At 43.8% G+C, this 14113-nt stretch overlaps 1 protein-coding gene across 1 annotated transcript; it reads right to left on the reverse strand.

The window, feature by feature from the left end:
* Window positions 1-1237: 1237 nt before the first annotated feature.
* LOC309355281 (beta-2-glycoprotein 1-like) lies at window positions 1238-14095 on the reverse strand. Its single transcript, XM_081886011.1, has 8 exons — window positions 13758-14095; window positions 6928-7083; window positions 5876-6061; window positions 5551-5662; window positions 4720-4796; window positions 3627-3806; window positions 3295-3492; window positions 1238-2698 (listed from the first exon to the last, which is right to left on the reverse strand). Exons 1-8 carry the CDS (start codon window positions 13825-13827, stop codon window positions 2634-2636), a joined length of 1044 nt encoding a protein of 347 aa, XP_081742137.1. The 5' UTR covers window positions 13828-14095; the 3' UTR covers window positions 1238-2633.
* Window positions 14096-14113: the final 18 nt, after the last annotated feature.

Below are 14113 nucleotides of genomic sequence, written 5' to 3' on the forward strand. Positions count from 1 at the left end.
GGGAGCACTTTGTGACAGAAAGGGGACTGCTAAATGTTTCCCATCTCTGTTTGTAGAGGAGCTTAAAAATGGAGGCATAAGACATATGGTTTTCCCTTCCACATTTTCATCAGGCTGAAATATGCTTGGCCCCAGTCAGTCTAAATCTCGGCCTAGGCTCTCTCCCCTTGAATTGGTAAAATGGTTGGCCAAAAAGCATGGAGTGGAGAGAAGAGGGTACATGTAAATTCTAGCCAGTAACCTCAAATTGCTGTGTCCCTGTCAAGTAGTGCTCCTTTGTCTTTTAAGAGCTACAAGAAATGCAGAAATTCAACAGATGTAGACCTTCCAAGTGTCCCTATTTTCCAGGGACTTCCCTCATTTAGATAAGACATCCCAGTTTCTGATTTGATCCCAGAATGTCCAACTTTTCCTTAGGGTGTCCCTATTTTCATTGGATAAATGTTGGAAGGTAGGGAGTTATCCGGCCCCAAGCCATCTGAAGACAATCCTGTACAGCAAAGTTTTTTTAAAAAATGTTTAATGTTTAATTATCTTTTTATATATGTTGGAAGCTGCCCAGAGTGGCCGGGGCAATGCAGGAAGATGTGGGGGGGGGGTATAAATATTAAAATTACCATTATGGAACGGGACATCCCTGTTTTCATTGGAGAAATGTTGGCGGGTATGCATATGCGGCCAGAGCCCTCAGTTCAGGGGGCCCTCAAGACAGTGCTACTTGTAGGCCTTGCCCTAGTTAGAGTGGTATGGGCTACATTTGTAGTCCAGGTAGAATGGTAAAATCTGAATTTGTTGTGGATTCCCTGCATTCCGAATTGGCACAAGCTCTTCTTGGTGTCCTTCTACCTGCTGATAGCGGACTGTAAGCTATTGTAATTAGAAACTGACTTAGAGCAGACATATCAGTGCTGGGGAAGCAAGGTATGATCAGAAATGCCTACCTGTTGTGTTGATCGCAGTGGGTCTCAGGTCATGACATTCACCTGGGTCCCATTTAATGACACCCCAGGTTATCAAAACATGGCGGACAGCCACTTTGGATGGCAGCCAAGGTTTGCTTACATTAAGGAGTTTCAGTGCCACCCACCCAAGTGATGGGGATGTCCCTAATTTCATCTGTGGAAAAGCCCTGCTATAAAGAGTGACAACTCTAAAACCATCTGCAGCAGCACGACCAGCGCGCCTCAGAGGTCTGTTTTGTTTCTCCATGTTGCATGGTGAGCACAAGTTCACACTGTTGTATAACAAGTGCAGTTTATTATGTACAAATCAATTTACACGAGTATCCAATAGCATCAGCTGTAAACCTCATTCCAGGCTTGTTTTTCAGTTGCCTTATGTTTCCATTCTCTTCATACACAGCCCCATGTCACAAGGCCTCGGGGCCTGGGACGAATGTTGCACCTGCCCATTGTTACGATTGGCTCCAGCTTGCTTCCTGTAGCACCACCAATCTGAGGCTATGTTCAGTTTTTTTTGCCTGTTGCACAGCTCAGTTCTGTGGATGAGTTGTAAGAAAGAAGGCTGCAGTTCTACATCAGCTTCCCTGGGAGTAAGCTCCGTTCAGCTCAATGGGACATACTTCTGATGAGATGTGTAGGACTGCATTGTAAGCCTCCCTCATCAAGTTAATTTATGTTTATTCCAAGTAAGAATGCATAAGATTGCAACTTTAAACTCTTTGCCTTCCCCCTTTTTAATTTACTTGAATACAATGCCTTTTGTGGTAGAGGAATATTTTCTAAGCATACAGAAAGCTGGTGTGGCATAATTCGTAAGATATGAACTGCAATACAGTGGTACCTCGGGTTAAGTACTTAATTCGTTCTGGAGGTCTGTTCTTAACCTGAAACTGTTCTTAACCTGAAGCACCACTTTAGCTAATGGGGCCTCCTGCTGCTGCCGCGCTGCCAGAGCACGATTTCTGTTCTCATCCTGAAGCAAAGTTCTTAACCCGAGGTATTATTTCTGGATTAGTGGAGTCTGTAACTTGAAGCGTATGTAACCTGAAGCGTATGTAACTCGAGGTACCACTGTATAAGATCAGAAGTCCTTGGTACAGATTAACTTCCTTGAGCCACATATACTCTCTGGGTAACCTTAGCCATTCACTGTTTACTCAGACTCAGCCCTTCCCTCATATATAATGGATAATTCAAATCTCACCTTCCAGGGCTATTGGTAGGATCACTGCAATTAATTTATGTGAAGTGTACTGAATGCTTGACACACTATATAAAAACTACTGCATGAAACTGCCTTCATGTTTAAAAAGCCCTCCAGTGGTATCATGTTGGCACTGATTTGTCAATCCAGCCATACAGCTTGATGAATGGAGAAAAACAAGGGGTACATAGGAAATTGACTTGCATGTTTTTATGACCTGAAAGGGATCTCTTGCTCATCTGGGGAGCAACAAAGATAGAAAATAAATAGAGTACAATAAAATAACTAGCTGTTGGCCATCAGGATTCCCAGGCCCGATCTCTGTTTCAAATGTGGCTGGTTTCCTATTTGCTTGTGTTGATTGCCTCTTTTCCATCTGTCTTTTCCGCACTTCCAAGAGGCCTGCTGAGCCAGAACAAGAAGAGAAGGAAGCATCTCATTGGGGAATGTATGGGTTGAAGGGGTGCTCAACAAGCAGGTATTTCAGATACAACTCTTTTGGGGAACAGGTGGTATTGCAGATAGGTAGGCTCTGTAAGAAGAAAGAGAAGGGAATCAACAAGGCTGTTTGCAATGAGGGTTGGTATATAATAAAAATGGACCCTCTTGACTATGTATGGTGTCCCCCATCCCTCAAACGGGGTGGTGTAAATCCTCTGTGAAGCTAGCAGAATATCTAAAATAGGAATACTAAGATTTTATGCTATGCATTTCCCAATCCCATCTCAAGCTCTTTGATCAGAAACGAACGGTTCTATAATTGCGGTTAATTACTCAAGTGTACTTTGGTTCCTTTGCGTGCTGATTGCACAATTTTGGTGTTAGAGGGATGAATTTTTTTATATACTTGTACAGACTTCAAGTTTGTTTTAATGAGGAACTGAACTTCTCCACAATGAAATCTGGAAGTGGAACCCTAAATCGGGGACAGTGCCTGGAATATGGCACATACCGCACCAGTCATGAGCTCAATGTTCTGAGATATATTGCAAGAGAGACTGGCTTGTGGAGATCTTCCTTCCAAGAACAATAAAGCAATCATATTCGTAACAGTTCCAGTCTCCTGCCCCCAGTCTACCAAAACTTAACACCCAATGTTGTTTTGTGCAGGGTTGTTTTCTGTCTCACCATCGTAGCAGTCGGGCATCTTCAACAAACCATCGAAACACTGGCTGTCGGCCGTAAAACTGCAGGTCTTGTTCTCACTACGGCAGAAAAATGTGACAATTTCTCCATGATGAACCAGACCTTCAGGGATCTCATAGACCCAGAGCTTACGCCCTTGGTAGATCATCCGGCTCCTCTTGGCAGTGATGGGACAGCGGGCTGGTGAGGGTAAGAAACAAAGCCTGTTAAGTATGGTTGACAGACCCATTGGCTTTTCACCATCTGGAACCTCAAAGACAATGGGGATGCTGGTATGGAATATAATGTATGGGTTGGTAAAGTAAGGAAAGTACCTCTGCAGTAGGGTAGTTGGGACCAGTTTCCATTCTCCAGGCAAACCACTCTGTTAGAGCCATCTAAGAGGAAGTCCTTGTTACACAAGTAATAGATGACAGTTCCCACAGGGTATTCAGACTGGTGCACAGCAACCAGGGTTGCTTCAGCAATATTGGGGGGTCGGGAACAGGTCACAGCTAGGGAGAGAAAAAGAAAAGTATTCTAAGTATGTGTGTGAATGTGTGTGTGTAAATGGATGGAATGGATGGAATGGATGGACAGATAGAGAACTCATGGATGGGTGTTTATTTGGATTTATGAACAGAGAAATAAATATGGAGTGATCTATAGAAGGATGATGGATGCTTTATTGGGTAGGTCAGCATGTGAATGAATGGATATATCAGCCTATTGGTTGGTAAAGGCAGAAGTTGCTTCGCCTTTGACTCAGAACTTATAATGTACTTCCAGGTGTGGTGAAATGTGTGGATCTGTGTTACTAAGGAATAGAACATTTCTACTAATCCAGAATGCGGCAGCTAGACTGGTGACTGGGGGCGGCCGCCGAGACCACATAACACCGGTCTTGAAAGACCTACATTGGCTCCCAGTACGTTTCTGAGCACAATTCAAAGTGTTGGTGTTGACCTTTAAAGCCCTAAACGGCCTCGGCCCAGTATACCTGAAGGAGCATCTCCACCCCCATCGTTCTGCCCGGACGCTGAGGTCCAGTGCCGAGGGCCTTCTGGCGGTTCCCTCATTGCGAGAAGCAAAGCTACAGGGAACCAGGCAGAGGGCCTTTTCGGTAGTGGCACCCGTCCTGTGGAACGCCCTCCCATCAGATGTCAAAACGATAAACAACTACTTGACATTCAGAAGACATCTTAAGGCAGCCCTGTTCAGGGAAGTTTTTAATGTATGATATTTTAGTGTTTTCTGGTTTCTATGGAAGCCGCCCAGAGTGGCTGGGGAAACCCAGCCAGATGGGCGGGGTACAAATAATAAATTATTATTATTATTATTATTATTATTATTATTATTATTATTATTATTACTAATCAAGCAGCCAGAAGCTTGGTCCCCACCACCCCAATAATCTTAACTACTTACGGTGGCAGGTTGGGGCTGCATGTGACCATTCCTCATTCTCTTGGCATAAAAGAGAACTGGGTCCCTCTAGGCGATATCTGTGAGGTAGGAAGAAGAAGAAATCAGAAGGAAGTATTCAGTAGCTTTCCGCTTGAGGCCAGATATGAGATAGTATTTATTAGATTTATATTTTGAGGCAGACAATGTTTTTATGCTTTTTAAAAACAGCTGACTGACTTTTTTATTGTTCTACCTCGTTTTATGAAATTGTAACATTATATATATGTTCAGACACTCTCAGTGGTGTTTTTGCATGAGAATGGTATGATAAAGGTAAAGGACCCCTGACAGGTCCAGTCGCGAATGACTCTGGGGTTGTGGTGCTCATCTCGCTTTACTGGCCGAGGGAGCCGACGTTTGTCCACAGACAGTTTTCTGGGTCATGTGGCCAGCATGACTAAGCTGCTTCTGGTGAAACCAAAGCAGCACACGAAAATGCTATTTACCTTCCCCCTGGAGCAGTGCCTATTTATCTACTTGCACTTAGACGTGCTTTCGAACTGCTAGGTTGGCAGGAGCTGGGACCGAGCAATGGGAGCTCACCCCTTTGCAGGGATTCAAACCGCCGAACTTCCAGTCGGCAAGCCCTAGGCTCAGTGGTTTAGACCACAGCGCCAGAAATAAAATAAAATAAAATGGGATGTGTATGCTGATCAGCGTGTTGGAGTAAGTGATGGAGTTGAGGATAGTTTTATTTACATCATTTCTAACACGCTCTTTAGCCCAGAAAGACACAAATCAGTTCTAAGACAGTCCCTGCCCTCAGGCTCACAACCTGAACAACTGACTTACCCATAGTCACACCAGTAGTGCACTTCCCTTCCTGTGTTGTAAGGGCCCCCTTCATGGGATCCATTTTCGATCTCTGGTGGAGATTTGCAGTGGGATGGTGGGTTAAGAGCATCTGATAAAGAAGAGGAAGGGGGAGGAAAAAAAATGCTTGATAAGTCTGTATCCTTGGTGCATTAGACCAATTGTTGGGTTTTGTTTGTCATCTGGTGGAGGCACTGTAGTGGTGGAGGGTTATCAGTGGCTGTTCTAGATTGAATAAGAGGTGCTTGCGAGCTTGGTCCCTCCTGGTAATTATTGATGACAATGGTAGGAAATGGTTGATTACCTTCACAGGGTAAAGTGAAGCTCCACTTCGCATCTCCTTGGCAGCGACTTATTGCCACTTCCTGCCCATCAGTCATTATAAATCCAGGCTTGCATGTCACCTCCATTAAGTCCCCAAACATAGTGGATTCCTGGACCAGTTGTGTCTCTGCATTGTCAATTGTCACCGGCCATGCACACCTCAAGCCTTGGAAGAATACAGAAAGAAAGATGGCGGCTGATGAGAACCCGGAATTTTGTGGGAAAGAGTTGAGCCTGGATTCTCAGGGTCTAGTGATCCATGTTGGAAGAAGAACTCCTGGGTTCTTGTGAGGAAATAGAAGGTCTAATGGACAGAAAGAGATGAAAACCAGGAGCGCTGATCTTTTGGGGTGTAGTAGGTTGAAGCAACAGGGAACTGGCAATCAGGAATATTGAATTTTCTTAAATGGGGCAAAGGAGGGGTTAAGGAATCTGGAGACCAGGACTCCTCTGGAAAAGGAATAAATGGAAGGCTAGATGCAAGAGCAGGGCTGGGAATACTAGAAAACAGTTCTTTCCACCTAATGGGATGGTGAATGTGGGCTAGGTGGTTTTTTGGGGTTATGGGAGCCAGAAGAGGAATGAAACCTGTTTCATAAGGAAAAATGAGAGGCTGTGACCTAGCATCTTGGGATCATTGTAAGTGGAATGTGATTGGAGATGTGCAGGGAGGAGAAACGGATCTGGGAACGATTATTGATTATTTATTGATTTTTTAAAAAACAACCAAAGTAACTCAAAGCAACTTTCAATATATAAACAAGCACATACATATCTTGAAACTGACATAAAACTACAAATCTTAGGTTCTTCTGGAATGAGGGATGAAGACTGGCTGAAGTTTGGAGTTTGGGAATCAGAGGTCTCAAGCTCTCTAAACTGGTTTAAAGGATTTTTTCCTGGTAACGGAGCACTTCTGAAATCTCTATAAAGTGGCTAGGGCAGAGTTAGGTAGGAAGGACTGGGAAGCATGTAAATGCCTGGATTTTCTGTGAATATTCCTGTGTGTGGACTAGGTAGTCAAGTTTCTACCTGTAGAAATGCAGCTCATTCCACATTCCCCGTCACATTCACACTTCCTGCTTTTAGAGCATCTGCGGCGCTCACAGTTCTTTTGGCAGGTCTGCCCTGTCAGCATTGTAAAATTCTTCTTCCGCAGTGGACATTTGGGGTCGGTCAGATTCCTGACTGCAAATAGAAGAAAAGATAAGTGGTTACACAGATATGAGGGAATGAGACTGGGGAAAGAGGCAAGTGATATACAATCGTATTTAAGAGCTACGTCTGTGTGTCTGTAATGGGGGAATCGAAGGTGAAAATACCTTCCTTCCCTTCCCTAACACATAGCTGTCAACGTTTCCCTTTTTTTAAGGGGAAATTCCCTTATTCCGAATAGGATTCCTCACAAGAAAAGGGGAAAGTTGACAGCTATGCCCTAACAAGAAGCTCTAAGATGCTTTGTTGCCTCAAACAAAAAATTCAAATAGTGTCTTCTCCTCTTGAGGCGATACAAAATATCACAGTAAACTAAATAATTGGCAATTGGCTGTCCTTTAACGTTGTTTTGAAATCTCCCATCTGAGTGGGCTGCCTCATGGTAGTCCTGGTCCTGCTTTTCCCTGTGGTGAATGAGATAATTTCGGTATCGTGGCTCATTTCCTCCTAGCGAGCTTCTCAAATGTCCCTCAGCTGAACCTAATTTTTAAGCTGTGCCTCATTACTCTCGCAATGTCTCTGACTCCTGCCTGTGTGCTTGTTTGTTTAGGTTTGCGTACAAGCAGGATGTCAGACTGAACCTAAATCTGAACTCAAAAAACCACACAGAACCTTCACCCCCCCAACCGAATTGTAACAGAATAAGAATTATTATCCATTGAATCTGTTGACAGCAATCAACAACAATTGGGTTACCTGTTAGAATATGAACCTAGCTTTTTTTTTTTTAAAAAAAGCCAAATCTTTTGTTTTTATTATTTTTAAAAATTTTAAACCGTTTGTAAACTGCTTATTATTAAAACAATATTTAAGTGATATATATCAGAACATAAAAACCAATCCCCCCACCCTAAAAACAGCATGTTGTGCTAACCCCACTGGCTCCAACCAGAATGAATCACGATGAGCACATAAAAACAAAATAATATCTGGAGATTTTGGGAAAGATATTTGGGGGCTCAGTGAAGAGAAAGGCTGACAGCAGGGAATATCCATTGAGGTGGGAGAGAAGTGAGAGACACAGGCTCCCAGATGCCTTTAGGAAGCCTGAGAGCAAGGGCCCTCTCCCTCCTGTGGTTGCCACCAACTGGTATTCAGAAGCGTACTGCCTCTGACTGGGGAGGCAGAGTGTGGACTTTGTGACTTGTAGCCATTGAAAGCCTCTACCTCAGCGGACTTGTCTAATCCTCTTTTAAAGACATCCAAGATGGCGGCTATCACTGCCTCGAGTGGCGGCAAATTCTGTAGTTTTACTGTGTATGTACTGTGTGAGGAAGTACGTTCTTTTGTCTGTCCTGAATCCTCCAAAATTCAGTTTCATTGGATGTCCATGAGCTCTAATGATATGGCAGAAGGATTCCCCCCCTTCTCTATCCATGTTCTCCATGCCATGTGTAATTTCATAAACTTCTAGCCTTTTACTCGCCTCTTCTCTAAACCGAAAAGCCCCAAATGCTGCAATCTTCCCGCATTGGGGAGTACAGTGGTACCTCAGGTTACATACGCTTCAGGTTACATATGCTTCAGGTTACAGACTCCGCTAACCCAGAAATATTACCTCGGGTTAAGAACTTTGCTTCAGGATGAGAACAGAAATCGTGCTCCGGTGGCGCGGCGGCAGCAGGAGGCCCCATTAGCTAAAGTGGTGCTTCAGGTTAAGAACAGTTTCAGGTTAAGAACGGACCTCCGAAACGAATTAAGTACTTAACCCGAGGTACCACTGTAGTTGTTCCATCCCTTGTTTATTTTGGTTGCGCTTTCCTTAACCTCTTCCAACTCAACAATATCCTTTTTGAGGTAAGGCAACCAGAACTGTACACAGCATTCCAAATCGGATTTACCCATGGATTTGTGTAACCACTTTATGATATTGGCACTTTCAGTTCCTTTCCTAATGATTCTTAGCAGCGGTAGCCGGTGCCACCCCTTGGAAGGCAGGCACATGGGGGCTGGCCGAAGGCAACTTGAGGTTGGTGGGGCACTGCCCCATTCACTCTAATGGGCTGTAGTTCCACCGGCTGTAGTTTCCCAGTCCAAGGTAGACGACATGTTCCGGTCAGGGTTGTACTCCCTCTAAAACTCTTATTATCACGTCATTCACTTTCCGAAGCAAGTTGGGTCCATCAGTTACCCTGGTTCTCTTACAGATGACAGAATCACTGGTGGCCTGAACAAAAGCCCCAGAGTTGTGTTCCCTGTCTGCTAGGCTACCGTATTTTTTTAAAAAATAGCCATGAGTCTTGACTGTGTACTTGCAGTCTCAAATGTGGGGCTGAAATTCTACATATGCGAATGTCGAAAGGCTACTTTGTCACTGGTCCTGATTACGGGAAGGGTTACAAATGGACCAGAAAGAAACTTCTTTGGCATGCTGTTCCCATAGTTTTAAGAGCCTTTTTGCAAGTGCCAGTGAAATCAGCCAGTGGAACTTTCCACAATATGGAGATAATAAACATTATCACCTGCTAATTCCTGCAAAACTAATTGTGAGCATGACAGGAGTTGCTAGGGTGTTAATGGGAAGTAACACTCATTTGAAGAGATCTTGAGACTTTGGCTTAAATATATTCTGTATGGAAGGGCATGAGGGTTAAAAAGAGGGATATTTAGAGCTTTGTATCTTAAGCAAAATGAACATTTCCTTGCTTTCCAAACTTGAATGAGAAAAGTTGTGATGCTGGCAATGGCCACCAGGTGGAGAAATATATACTTGGCTTGAAAAGCTGCCTTTTACAAGAAATGCTGTCTACCTGTTTATGTCCATACATGTTGTTGTTTTTTTTAAAAAATATTTATTTTAATGTTTAGACTGCAACACTCGAAGGTGCCATGTGAGTAGCAATACATCCAAAGGTAACACGCCTAATTATAGCTGACCCAGAAAGGAAAAAACCTCCAAAATCCGTAGCTGGATTTTGGAAAAAACACACACCCCAAAGATCCACTTTTATAAGGACCAACCAAATTAAAAAATAATGGCAAGCTTTTACATTCTCCAGAGCTCTGCAACAGGCAAAGTGTTTCACAAAACAGGAAGCAAAGGGACAATGGGAAAGTACAAGGAAAAGTACAAGAATTCGATTGGATGTTGTAGCTCTAACATCAGCTTGTAAACTCAGTTCCCAAATTATATCGCACCGAGGTACAAATTTTAATGGTCCTGTAAGCTAACAAAATTAAAATAAAATGCACAGAATATTGAATAATAAATATATAAAAAGATACTATTATTAAACAGCTTACATTTAATAACATGACTTATGCAGTCCGTCATGAGGATGGTTTATTTGTGCAGGTAAGAACCTAGCTATGTAGCAGTCAGTGTGCTTACCCTGATGATCTGCAAAGTGAGCCTCAGTTGCCTTCCTTGCTATGTATAAGCTAAACTGCAATAGTGCTACATCCATTCTGCAGTCACGTTACTTCACATAGCCCTCTAAATTCAAGTACTAACGTGGGGGAGGGACAGGAAACCTATTTTCTGGGATTGGTAGGATATATATATATATATATATATATATATTTGCTTTCGTAGATTTTCACGGGTACAGGAATGCAGGTTTTGGTGTCCTCGGGTGTCTTCCCGTGTAAAAGTTGGGGTGTCTAGGCGACGTTTCGACGAGGTCTCACTCGTCATCTTCAGGCTGGTGCTTTCGGCTTCTTGTTACTGGAACAGAGCAGGATCTCAGTGTTTGAGTTCCTATAAATACTGTTGAGGGGGTGTGGTGTATAGCCTCCAATGTTCTGGGCAGAGAGGAAGTTCCCAGGCTAGTGTGCCTTTTCTTCTTTTGTTCCTTAATTACTTGAGGGATATCTTGAGTGATTTCTTGAGTGATATCCTCAGGATATCACTCAAGAAATCACTCAAGATATCCCTCAAGTAATTAAGGAACAAAAGAAGAAAAGGCACACTAGCCTGGGAACTTCCTCTCTGCCCAGAACATTGGAGGCTATACACCACACCCCCTCAACAGTATTTATAGGAACTCAAACACTGAGATCCTGCTCTGTTCCAGTAACAAGAAGCCGAAAGCACCAGCCTGAAGATGACGAGTGAGACCTCGTCGAAACGTCGCCTAGACACCCCAACTTTTACACGGGAAGACACCCGAGGACACCAAAACCTGCATATATATATATATATATATATATGTATGCTTTTAATTGCAGGGGAAATGTGATATCCTTGAAATAGAAGCGTGAGCTTAAAGAAAGATGTCTGGATCTTTCTCAAACCCATTAATCCTCAGCAACACATTAGTAACAACTGTGTGCATTTAAAAAAATTTTTTGACAATTTGCACCATGAGTAGATGGATAGATACATTGATTTAATAATAGACAGAGATAAAATTAGGCATAAAAGCTTGATACTTCCCATTTTAGAAATTGTACACTGGATGGAGAGAGAGAGAGAGAGAGAGAATATGTGTGGGAATAGGGAGAAGAAAAGTGAATGGAAGTTAGGAAAACAGCAGAAAGAAAGAAGCCCTACCTGGCAATCTTACACAGTAGGCAGAGAAGAAGGTATCTGGTTGGCCACTGTGAGGACAGGATGTTGGACTAAATGGGCCACTGGCCTGATCCAGCAAGCTCTTTTTAAGTTCTTATGAGTAAGGGGCTCAGACTTCAGTGAGCTAACTAGATTCCTATTGTAGCTCAGCCCAATTCCAGTCTCTCTCTTTGTATGCTTGGCTTTTGCTTCAGTTTTCTTTCTATAAAAAGTGTTGAAAGTGACTGCGAGGGAAGGGATTCTGGTTATACATCCTCAGTTTTAAGACTGCAGAGCCTAGAAATCTAAATATATGCAAGTGTCTTTATGAGAGTGGAGCGTGTTAGGAAAATGGAAAACTATTTGGACACAGGACAGGTCTAAGAGTCCTGGCGTCTTAAAGTATGTGTCAAAAGCCAACAGATAGTTCAGGATATATAAATTCCACAACTCTGTGGCTCTACAGTTCCTTCTCACAAAGTGGTGCTTTATACTTTGGGCTGCTTGTATTCTGTGATCCTCTCCAAACACAGAATGAGATCAGAAAGATCTGGCACCCTGAGCCTTTAGTGAAAAACGCTTTAGGGAAAAGTACAAAGGGGTGAGAGAAAATGAACAGATAATAAAGTGTTCATGGGAAGCTGTCCTATACCAAGTCAGACCATGGTTCATCTAGTTCAACACTGTCTGCACTAACTGGTAGCTAGCAAGTCTCCAGGATTTCAGACTGCTTTCTCTCCTAGCATAGATTGAACCTGGGTCTGTCTTCCTGCAAAGCAGCTGCTCTACCACTGAGCTTATGGCCCTTCCAACCTACTTGTCTTTGGGGGCAGGGGAGAGTATATTATTTTCTCCTGTGTCCTGTTTAAGGCACACAGCTGGTACAGCTGGGGGTTTTCTGCTCCAAGTGGCTGAGCACTACAATCGGATCCCCAGAATACTCCAGGACCCCCTGCAACATCACAGCTGATGCCAGGATATATCATTTCACTGATGGGCCTAACAAAAATTGTTGCTCTAACTATGTTTGGCTTGCTTGTGCCCAGCAGCCTGGATTTATATAAGATGGTAGCTTAAATTTGAAAATGGGCCGAACGCAAATACAGTGGTACCTCGGGTTACATATGCTCCAGGTTACAGAAACTTTAGGTTACAGACTCTGCTAACCCAGAAATAGTACCTCAGGTTAAGAACTTTGCTTCAGGATGAGAACAGAAATTGTGCTCCGGCGGCGCGGCAGCAGTGGAAGGCCCCATTAGCTAAAGTGGTACCTCAGGTTAAGAACAGTTTCAGCTTAAGAACGGATCTCCAGAACAAATTAAGTTCTTAACCTGAGATACCACTGTACAATCTTTCCACAGTGTGTAGAGATGGAGCACAGCTCTAGGGCCGGTCCAAGACATTTTTCTCCCTGAGGTAGAATAGCAAATGCTGCCTTCCCTTGTCCCTCCCTCAGCAAGTCAAGAGCTTTGAGTTTTGTCAGTGGCTGGAAGGTGGAGCGGAACTGGCCCAAGACATATTGCTGCCTGAGAAGGAGCGGCAGATGGCACATAACACACCTGCCCTGCCAAAGTGAAGGCACATAGTAGTACCTAAGGCTTGCTTTGGCACATGAGGCAGAAAATCTCTCACACACGCCTCTCCCAGGAAATGAAAAAGAAATCACAATAATCTAAATCGCTGTTGTTATTTTAAATCACCATTATTAATTTATACAATCCTTAATGAAAGATAAAAGTCTCCCAAGCAGCTTGCCAAATATAAAAACTAATCACACAATTCTATTGCCCTTTCATGATGCCCCAAATCATGACTGCCTCACACTTCCTAATGGTAGAGCCGGCCCAGCATTGCTCACTGCTTAACGTGCTGGACGTCCCAGGTTAAATCCCTGTCATCTGCAGTTAAAAGGAGCAGCTAGGAGCTGATGGGAAAGACCTCTTTCTGCCTGGGACAGACTCTGGAGAGCTCCTGCCTGTCAGACAACAGAGGACTAGATGGATAAATAGCCTGACCTGGTATATGGCACCTACCGACGTTCCTAATATAGCAGCTTGTAAGGGACGACTGAGCAAGGAATACGAGGAAGGGGAGGTGAAAAGTCAGGTAGAGGGACTGAAAGCAGAAAAGGGGTGAAGCGACTGTGGGGACTCACCTCCCACTTGTCCAGAGCCTTGTGAGAACCAGAGAACCGCCAGCAGTGCCAGGAAAAGGAGCGAGGACATGATGCGAGGAGGACACAACCCGTGTCTCTTGATTACACCTCTGTTTTGGGGAGACAGGTTCTCTCCTGCGTTCTCTGGGAGAGAGGCGATGGTTAGCTGGTCCAAGGAAAGTTTTTGGGAGTGGGTATTAGCGCCTCCTAGATAATGCAGTTTGAGAGAAGGGTGCAGAGACACAAGATTCCTGGGTGCTCTGAGAAAGGAACCAAAATTAATGGGTGCCAGGGTGGCAGCCGAAGCTCCTGGATTTTGTCTTGCAGGCTGACGGGACGGCCTTATAAGCAACTGG

This window comes from Podarcis melisellensis (assembly GCF_964234715.1).
Source record: "Podarcis melisellensis genome assembly, chromosome: 13".
Lineage (NCBI taxonomy): Eukaryota > Metazoa > Chordata > Lepidosauria > Squamata > Lacertidae > Podarcis > Podarcis melisellensis.